Raw genomic sequence first — 10495 nt, 5'->3', positions numbered from 1 at the left:
AAAAAGACACCTTAGCATCTACGGCGATGTTAAGATGCGGGTAAAAAACACTAAGAGAGATGAATAGAAAAAGAAAACTCATATGTTCATTTTAGTGTCTAATTATGGACGTTGGAATGTGAATGCTCTAATACACGACGAACTTCAGTGCCACTAATTATCAACTTTTTTTGTTCTTTACCTACACCATGTCGACTGGAGATTGGAGAGTTCCAGACAACAAGGTTATTCAAAAAACTTTGAATACCAACTCAACAGGATCTAGAAGATATAGTTTCTGTGATCATGATGAATCTATCAAACACCTTTTTTTTTGACTGTCCAATGGCAAAAAAAATTATGGCGGTCTGTCCACATAGCATTTAACATTACTTCTCCGAATATCATCCACACGTTATTTGTGACGTGGCTAGATGCAATAGAGTCAGAAACGGCGAGACATATTCGAGTAGGAGTATGTGCTTTATTATGGGCAATATGAAACTGCAGGAATGATTTGGTTTTTAAAGAACAACACATACTCATTTCTTGCAGGTTATTTTTCGGGCCACTGCACTGCTCCGTATGTAGTCGCTACTCACTCCGACGGATGCCAGGGAGCGTATGATTACTGGGTCTATCCGGTGAGAGAGGGTAGCACGGACTATTTTCAACCGGTTTGAATGGCGGTCATGCAATAGGATAGGTGTTTAGTTTCCTGTCTATTTTTGCCTGCCGGTTGTGGCTATCCTATTTTTATGTGTTATTGCTCTTTGTGAGGATTTTTTCATTTTTTTTAGACTTGGAGATTTTGTTGGACCTTTTGTTTATTAATAAGATGGCCGTATGCATCACTCTGATGCAAAGGTCGGGAGATAACCACCTTTTCGGAAAAAAAACAACTCAACGCTTGGCTTGCTGAATCAGCATATGGACCACTTCATTGAGCTGACACGGCAAGGCAAAGAAGAAGGAATTGAAGGGAAGCGATGCAAAAGAACAAACACAAACGGATAGGCGCAAGCATTTCATTTTCATTGACCAAACAGTATAAAGGTGGTCGCGCAGCCATTCAATTTCAGTAGGCTCTTGGAGCGTACCAGCGCACAGACACCGGCCAGGTTCAGTCAGGCAAACGGATCGCCAGTTTTGGTCCACGATCAAACAAAGCAGTAGACTTACCATCCGACGACCGTCGAGTAGACTTGGATAAAAAAATATCTGGGATCGTGGCAGTCATTTTCGATGTTTATGTAGTAGTACAAATGATTAGTAGGACTGACTTTCCCATGTCTTATGAGTTGCACGCAAAGCTCTTAAGTTTGAAGCTGCAAAAGCCAAAAGCATCTTCCTCTTCCCGGTCTCTGGTCCGAAAAATGGACCTGGGATCCTGATGTCTTCTGGTTTGTCACTATCAGGCCGGCTTCACCGTGCTCCGGTCCTCCGGTTCAAGTCCGCCCTTTGCAGCAGTCAGAGAACCCAAGAAACCAACAAAAAAGATGCTCAATGCAGTTCCACTCAAAACAAAGCAACTGCCAACCTTCGAAGTTCGAACGGTCAATTCCGGAAGAACACAAAGAGTTTTACGTCTGCTTGCAAACAAATAGATGATGTCAACACGCAAACTAAATTTGATATCTCCTTGATCATCAGAAGAATGGAACGGGAAAGGCGCGACAAGAACTTATTAAGTTGAGATGCAAGCTAAACTAGAGACATTTCCAAGGAAGAGCCGGTGAGGAATTACAGGTGGATGAGTATCCCGCATCAGTAATTTACACAAAGAATGGCATCGAACACTGTCAGACGACAACACCGGCGCAAAAAAGACCGACATTACCACTAAACCCTTCGACCACAACAACTGTCCATACATAAAACACGATCCAAGATACCAAAACATGGCAGTCAAAAGTCAAAACGGGTCACGGTCATCGTTCCTCTCCCTTCTCCCGGTGTGTCACCGTCAGTAAACAATCGCAGAACCCAGCCCGCCAACACAAAGTTCAGAAGAATTCACACATTTTCAGCTACTAGTGAGTTATCTTTGAGACCGCGGCCCAGCCTCGGTGAGGGAAGCGCTTCTTCCAAGCACATCCGATGCGCTCCTTCCAATCATGTCCGACGACATGTCCCAGTTCCCACTTCTCCGGTCCCAGCTCGAGTGCCGCACCCGCACCTCGCTCCCGACCGCAGGAATCTGCGACCCCGAACCCGCCGCCAGTTTGGGGCCGCCGGTGCCTTCCGTCTCACCGTCGTCCTGGTTCCCCATTTCGACGTCAACATCCTCATAGTTGCGCCGCCGAGAGATCTTCAGGAGATCGCTGCCAATCTCAAGATCGTCTTCTACCTTTGCGCGAGGGCCGCCAGCCGGTTCCTCCTCCATCTGCCTACCGAAGTTAACTACTGGAGCGCGTACCTCCTCTTGAACATAGGCTCGGAACCTGTGCTTAGAAGGCTTCCCCTTGCTGCACAGGACTTCTAGGAAGTTATTTAGACATCCTCGGTCATAGACGTTGGGCCTGCTGTCTGCTCTGTACCGAAAGTTCTCGTATGTCGTCTGGAAAAGCAAAACATCATATCAGAGTCATGCACTGTAACTTCAACAAGTTCTACGTGCAGAAGAGGCCTTGAGCATACGACATTAGGTCAATCTACTAGTAGTTGAGGACACACAACTGTAATTTTGTTCCTTTCCACCATACAGCTTCATCCAGACCTGCTGGTAAGACTAAAGTGTGGCCTGATGATAATAATTGATTTTTCTCACTAGATAGTAGATACACTTGCTAGGAACAACCATGCTACAGCATTTTTAAATTCTTTCCTGATATTGCACTAGCATTGCAAGTTTTGACTTTATCAGTTCTCGATCAACTGTACACAAACAGATAGGCAGATGAATTGGTAGCTATTTTGCATAATTCATAGGACTTGGTAGATAAACTCTTATCTTCCCCGGAAAAAAAAACTCTAACAGCTAACGTAGTTGAATTGCACAATTTTCCGTATTACTGACTGAGATCTAAATATACAATCCGTGTTAGGCTGTAAATGAATCGAGCTATCCATATTGTTTTATGTAGCCATGTAAAAGTGTGTTGCTTCAACTCCGAGAAAAATGTCAACTAGATAAAGATATCATAGTACACTTTTCTATTGTGTATGCATAGCTAATTTGCTATCACTGGACAACCAAATGTCTTTTGAGTGATAAGTGGAGGTGGGTGTATCCTCTGCTCATCAGGAATGACATCCTAGGATTGATGCCAAGCTTTTGTGACAAAAAGTATATTTTTCCTTTAGTGATAGTCGCATACCCTTCGATTTTTGTTGCATCGATCTTCAGTCATCAAATCGATGGCACAAACCATGGCTGCCCACGGTTTTAATTTGTGTACATGTTGTGGTTTGTCTTTCTCTGCCAGTACATTTTGTACTTGGCGTTTCTGAAACTTACTTTTTCTTATATGGTGCTTAGCGTGCAATATTCCTTTCATCTAGTATAGAGCTACATATTTTTTAAATAGAATATCCTCCCCTTCTCTTGGCTGACAGAGACCGTTTTTCCTAGAATGCTCCACCATTTCACGTCTTTGCATGTGCCGACCAAACTTTCCACCACCACTTGTGCCAACCAATCTTTAAAGTTCATCACATGACCAATTACGCATGATGGAGAACACCTGCTCGTCCAATTAAATTGCCTCCTCTATATGCGATTTGTGATTATTTTTGCTACTATAGGACTGCTTGGCATGCAGTTTTCTAACCTCGTATTAAGCGCTATAAATAAAAAAAAACCTTAGTCTCTTTGCGGACAGACACTTTCCCGAATGCTCTCCTGTTTCACGTTTCCGGGTACGCAAGCAAATCTTTTCCTCTGCCGCTTGCGCCAACCAAACTTTAAAATTCATCGTAGGTCAAACTAAATGTGATGGGAGCTATGTTTTTAAGGCGACGCCTTACCGCCTTAGGGAGGGGGGGCGCTTTGGCGCCTAGGCGACGCCTAGGCGGGCGCTTTGGACGCCTAGGCGCCCAAAGCGGTCGATTTTCCAAAGCGGAGGGGGAGCGCTTCGACGCCTAGGCGTCGCCTTAGGGACGCTTTAAAAACATAGGATGGGAGACACTTATATTCTTCCCGTTTCACTTGCTTGATTTGATGTAAATTGCGTGTTATAACTAATATTATGAAAATCGTAATTATGCATCAAGTTTCTAGACCAACCAACCTAATTTCATTTTTCCTCTTGCTAACAAACTTGATATTTACAATTGCCATACTGGAATTGGCTGAAGAGTTAGAATTCACACAATTAGGGCCATGCATGATTATCATCATAGCAAATTTGCAATGGAGGAGAAATTCAACTGTGGCAGATAGATTTAGGCGCCACATCAATGGTGACTGCAACTGCACTTGCACAGGCTACATCATGTGCAGATCCTCTGCATGTAGTTGGAGTTTGGACTTTGGCCATGATCTCTTCTTATACTTCATACTGTACACAGAATAAAGGTCTCATCGTACGTACGTGGATGAGGCATATGGATTTCTTAGAAGTTTTACATACGGATATATGATGTGCAAGTTGGTTGGATTAGTCAAGGCACACATGAATCAGGCTTGTGCCTTTATTTCCTGGATGTTCATGTTCACTTTGGTCATACTTAGGTAGTAATTGATGAGGTTGTCTTTGAGTCGTGCACCCTAATAAAGCGATAAATAGCGTGTGATTGTGTGACTATTAAAAACAAAACGTGTCGGATTATGTGTAGGTGCATATGCATAGGAACAGCTAAAGGGGAAGGAATTAATTTTGCTAAGACTAAAGAAAACATATTATGATATGTGCAAGCGTGCATATCGGATGACTGGAGAGATAAATACGGAAGATACAAAATATGAAGGTTATGTAATATATCAAAACATGTTGTGTTTGAGTTGGTACATCTGTCATAATATGGGTCACCCAGTCATTGGATTTAGGTGCAGTTACAAAGATCTAATGGTTATACTTCGTTGATTAAAAGAAGATCCACTAAATTAACTGCTAGAGATTTGCTTTTTCGTGAGATTTTCCAGCCTGTCTATCTTTTCTGGTTAGACCATCATGTATTTTTAATATATAACAGATTCAATGTACTCATGGTTGAAAACAAATATATATAAATGAAAAGAAATTATTTAAGGAGTACTGGTAAACAAGCAAGAAAATGTTGCATTCATGGTTGAAAGCAAATTACTAACAAAGAGTAATTTCGTGTTAGCAAACTAACCTGGTTAGTGCTAATGAGATACGAATGAAATCCAGTGAGCCCGCCAACAAACCATAGAGCAATGAAACAATATATCATAAGCACCAAGCAAGCTGGAGAGTGTTTGAAAGCCTTCCATACTGTAGGATAGTCTCCGTCCATGAGAAACTTGATGTGTAGTGCCGACATGGCAAAGACATAAATGCAAAGAAGAGTCGAGGACGAAACAAATAGGAAAAAGTATCGGTAATTGCGCTGCACAATGTAAAAGTGAAAGAATAAAATATCAGGAGACAAAAGTGGTAATATACAAACTGAATCAAAATTTCGTAACATTTACAACAAAAACAAGGTTCTGAGTATCTCTTAGTTTCATATGCATTTTTCACCTAGCAAAGCAATACTTCCTTGCATGTGCATGACCTATACAACACCCAAATGCGTGGCTTCTAAAATGTAGTGCGGACAGTGGAAGATAGAGGACACTACCATCAGTGTAATCCTCCATGATTGTAGCGAGATTTACTACTTTTGTGGCTTTTCAGTTGCTTTATCTACTTGCAGGCCAGCTGATTCTTTAACTGGTTTCTATGGTACTCCCTCTGTAAACTAATATAAATTGTACTTATATTAGTTTACAGAGGGAGTAGTTTGTAACCTTTTTAAAGGAAAATTAGGGAATATCCTAAGATAAATTGTACTTAGACTGTAACCTGGTACATTTGCTTATCTGTTATGGAAAAATGGTCATCCCACAAATATGAACCTAATAAGGCGACCGAACTAAAGTACAAATTATGGATTTACATTGTGCCTTATAAAAGTTCAAACAGAAACGTGTCCCTCAAGTGGTATCAATTACGGTGATGAAGAACGGTTTCATGCTTAACTAATTAAGAACAGGTAAGAAAAGATACCGGGCAAGTTGAGCAAAATCACATTAGCAAAGCAATTCCACACAACTGATAAGGCACGGCAATTCTAAGGAGGGCACACACTTCAACAGAGGAGAACAATACATCTTTGCCTCAATTAATCAGAATATAGTGCTCTAGAGTAACTAGGCACCATGAATCATGCTAATCATGTCATGTTGTGTTCACTTTATCAAATGGGTTTGTCGATAGCCCAATCCCAGTACCCTATCTGATTAAGCCCATATGAAATAATATCTCCCTCCCTCTGGCTCAAGGCATATCCATCTGGAAGTAAATGGTTCAAGATCTTTTTGAGTTTCTTTAAGTACAGAGTTCAGTGTGAGGAAGATGGTGTACCTGACCAATGCATTGTCCAACCCAGGGGCAATGATGGTCGAATCGCTCCACACAGTTGTTGCATATCGAACAGTGAGAGCACCGAGGAGGCCGGTAAATCATGCAGGTGTCGCAATACTTTATCTTCACAAGCATCCCATTAACCATCACCTCCTTTATACGGGGAAACTGCAGCCTGCCCGGTGTTTCCCCGGCCAACGGATTGCCATACGCAAAGTCTTCCTCCGGTGGATGCGATGCGCGAGGCACAATACCAGGATCCTGAGCCGAGGTGATCAGCAGCAACAGAAGCACCTACAGTGTACAAAACAAAAAACCAACAAGATGAGTGCCCCAAATGCTCGCTGATTAACTGATGACTGCCTGCAGGAATCGCTGCAGTGAACTCACATAGATCATGAACCCCACTGCCACAGCCGGAATCGCGTATCCTGCGTTGTAGCCGGAGAACCGGTGGAGAAGGTGCGGCGCGATGAAGGCGCAGAAGACGAGAACCGGCACCACGATGAGCGCAACCGAGACGAGCAGTGACTTGGCATCGGGTCCGAATATCAGTCTCCCTCCGAGGAAGAACCTCTGCAGACAACCAACCAACCATGTCACGCCCGCGCATTGCAAGAAAATTTCACATCTTGAGCACACGGCAACGCATCAAATCACACTAAGCGCACTACTGTTCACGCCGCCCGGAAGTGTCAGGGACAGTAATAAAACACATACAGGCACTAAATAAAACCGCCGAAATAAAAAGCGAGGAGTGGAATTCCCCGAGAAAGAAACGGGCAGAAATCATCAGACCAAGACTCCCAGTTCACGGGCCGGAAGCAGAGGCCGGAGCGAGGGGGACGGGCAGGATCTTTACATTATTCCCTTTCCAAGCTTGGTAGACCCGCTGCTGCGGCTGCGCCATGGGCGGCGGCGCGCGGCGGATTCGGCTCCGGTCAGCGGGGCCGCCTCATCCAGGCGCGCCCCGAGCCGGCGGCGAGCACGACGGACGGAATCGACGCAGGCACGCGAGAAAGGGGGGATTTTGAAAGAGTTGGTGCGCGAGCGAGGAACTGGGAGAGGGGGATGAGGCGAGGAAAGCTGCTTGCTTGCGTCGCCTTTGTGCGTGGGGGTGGCTGGTGAGGTGTAAAACGGCCGCCTTTTTCCTTTCTCAGAATAGAATTTGGGGGAGCAGAGTAGAAAATTGGGCGACACGAGCTGGCAGACGGAACGGAACTGAAGACGAGGGAGGGGAGGGCGCTCCTTTTGCAGATGGCCCCCCGGGCTTCACCGAAACGACAGCCTCATGAGTGCGTGGGACAACAACAAGAAAAACTTGAGAATTTCTTGGGAATTTTACAAGAAAATAATATGATTGGATTTAGTGTGTGCATCTCATATGTTGTTTAATTTGTTCCTTTTTTGTGACAATTGTTTAATTTGTTCCGTATGATTGGATTCACTCATTTTGCTCCGTATGTAGCCACTTGGAATCTCTAGAAAGACTTACTCCATATTTAGAAACGGAGGGAGTAGTTTTCAATTCCATAGTTTTCTAAAGGACTAGCATATCATTGAAATGCTGCTATTTTAAGATCCTTCCCTCTTTTAATCGTGCAAATCAGAACCTTTTAATTTCGCTCACTCAAAAGCTTTGAGTGGATTTGGAGGGATCCTTTTATTTAATGTGACACTAATTCTTACCAAAAAAATCATGCATGTATATATCAGTATTGTGTCTCACACGATTTATTACTCCCTCCGTCTCAAAATAAATGTCTCAACTTTGTATTAACTGCAGTACAAAGTTGTACTAAGCTTGAGACACTTATGTTGGGGCAGGGGGAGTACTTTCCAACATAATATAATTGTTTACAATGCATGTTTTGTTGAACGCATGGGCCATATTACAAGACTTCTAGAAAAGAGGGGTAAGCGGTTTCTCTAAGGCATTCTCATGGGTTAATTAGTTTTCTTCTTTTGTTACTGTCGACATAGTATGATCTACATTTGAAAATAGTGAACATGCTTAGTGAAATAGGACACCATATTTACCAAAAACCGTCACGTATATGGATGTCTATTGTATGATTCACCACCATAATTGTGTCAAGATGCACTCTATTCACAGGTTGTTCCACGCATCGTTGATTATACACTTGAGCTTTTTATCAACGGGAAATATATGGGCACACACATTCACCGGTTTGTACTAGGGCACGCCGAGCTCACAGCCGCCAGTTCGCCTCATGCAGCCACATGACCGCACCCTCGCATGGGGCCTGTGTGAAGCCAACTGGCGTGTGGGACCCTTTTGTCAAACTTTACCAAGTTGCGGAAGCCATTTATTTTTCACCGCACTTTTGTCCATTGCTTGCCACCATCTAGAAAGAGGAGTGTGACAAAACTCAGGCCATCTATCAATGCACAAATATTTTCCACCCATATAAAAAAAAAACATCACAATGCACTCTGAACTCCAAGTTGGTGTGAGGGGCTCATGTGCAAAGAAACCATCCCTAGCGGCCCCACCATGCCAGCACCAAAACGGCAGGCAGGGCAGCACGGGCAGCGAGCGGCTCCTGCACCGGGTCCAGAGTCTAGACCAGCAGAAACGGACGGTGCCAGGTCGGTCCGGGGGTCCACGGAGGGTCAACCGTCCAGCTACGTTTCTGGACTCCGGTTGCGCCGTGGACCGGGCCCAGCCAGCTGAGCAGGCGCCTCCCGCTGTCCGCTGGCGCTGGGACCGGGAGCATCGAGGTGGGGCCGCAGGATGGGGCCACGAGTACAGACACCAGAAGAGCCTACCCGCCTAGGGCGCGACGCTTTCCTCCATCAGGCTGGCAGCATGATTTTGCTCACGAGCCGGATTTTTTTTTTTTGAAACAAGGCAAAAGATTTGTCATTTCATTAATTAAGAAGGAAGAGCCGGATTATTATTAAGCTGCACGTGTGCGTGTTCGTCGATCGATCATTCACGCACACGCAGGATATAATATCTTGTTTGGGGAGCGAATGATGCCCATATATTCTTTTTGACCGACCTGACCTGACCTGACCTGTCGTCCCTCACATAAACATATTTTAACACCTGATCTAGAATAAGCAACTACGACTACGAGCATGAAAACAAAACCAAAGATTAGATTAGCATTGTGGCATCATGCACCGATTTGGAACGTGCAGAAAACGCAGAGGAAATCCGTAATCTCTACAAAAAGTACTCCCTCTACATCGAAATACAGTGTGTTTTCTGATACTCCATTTGTATAAAAAACATGGTGTCCTTTTCGAAAAATAAAAAAACATCTTGTACTGTTTGTAGAGATTACGGGTCTTCATACAGAGGGGTAGTAAAATGACAGTAGAGAAAACCTGGAGGCTTTGGAATCCTATATGGGGAAAAGAAGCAGTGGAAGGACCAGCAAACTTTCGGTGGAAACACCACTGGGCACTGAGATGGAACCTGGGCAGCTGCTTTGCTAATAAAATGATCAGTTGCTACAGTCCACAAGACCCACATGTTTTTGTTGCAGTGCATGGTGATCAAAGGAAACTTGTGCATTTGGTTCGGACGCATTCAGAGTTTCAAATGGGAGCAGACCGCTAAAACTCAGTGCGGTGTTCAGCTGGGCACGCCAGTTCGTCCTAGGTGTTCTCTTTTGTTCCCTACCCAGTTACCCATATGCTCTGCTTCTTTCTCTGCACTCACAGCACTGTCCTCCTGCAGCTTAGATTACAAGAACGGCAGGAGTTATTAGCTGGAGGATGGGCTGGACAGCATCAAATGACAAACTGCTTTGCTTCCGTGGTCCGGAATCGACACCGGCGCAGGATTATGGGGGTGGATCGCCCAAGGGACCAAAGGAAATAGCAGATTGGTATGCCAAATTTGAAGAAAGTATTTGTTGGTACCATCAAACAACTTTACAAGGCAGAAAGTATGATCTTAACCAAAGGTGCGGGGCACCTGAAGAATACCTGGAACAAACCCTTTT

At 44.2% G+C, this 10495-nt stretch overlaps 1 protein-coding gene across 1 annotated transcript; it reads right to left on the bottom strand.

The window, feature by feature from the left end:
- Window positions 1-1671: 1671 nt before the first annotated feature.
- On the bottom strand, window positions 1672-7651 carry LOC119280853 (protein S-acyltransferase 8-like). The gene is made up of 5 exons (XM_037561562.1): window positions 7375-7651; window positions 6903-7088; window positions 6513-6806; window positions 5260-5493; window positions 1672-2539 (listed from the first exon to the last, which is right to left on the bottom strand). Exons 1-5 carry the CDS (start codon window positions 7420-7422, stop codon window positions 2021-2023), a joined length of 1281 nt encoding a protein of 426 aa, XP_037417459.1. The 5' UTR covers window positions 7423-7651; the 3' UTR covers window positions 1672-2020.
- Between the last annotated feature and the right edge of the window lie 2844 nt (window positions 7652-10495).

Source organism: Triticum dicoccoides, chromosome 1A (genome assembly GCF_002162155.2).
Source record: "Triticum dicoccoides isolate Atlit2015 ecotype Zavitan chromosome 1A, WEW_v2.0, whole genome shotgun sequence".
Lineage (NCBI taxonomy): Eukaryota > Viridiplantae > Streptophyta > Magnoliopsida > Poales > Poaceae > Triticum > Triticum dicoccoides.
Note: the sequence above shows the minus strand (reverse complement) of the source record. Positions and strands in the feature narration are given on the sequence as shown.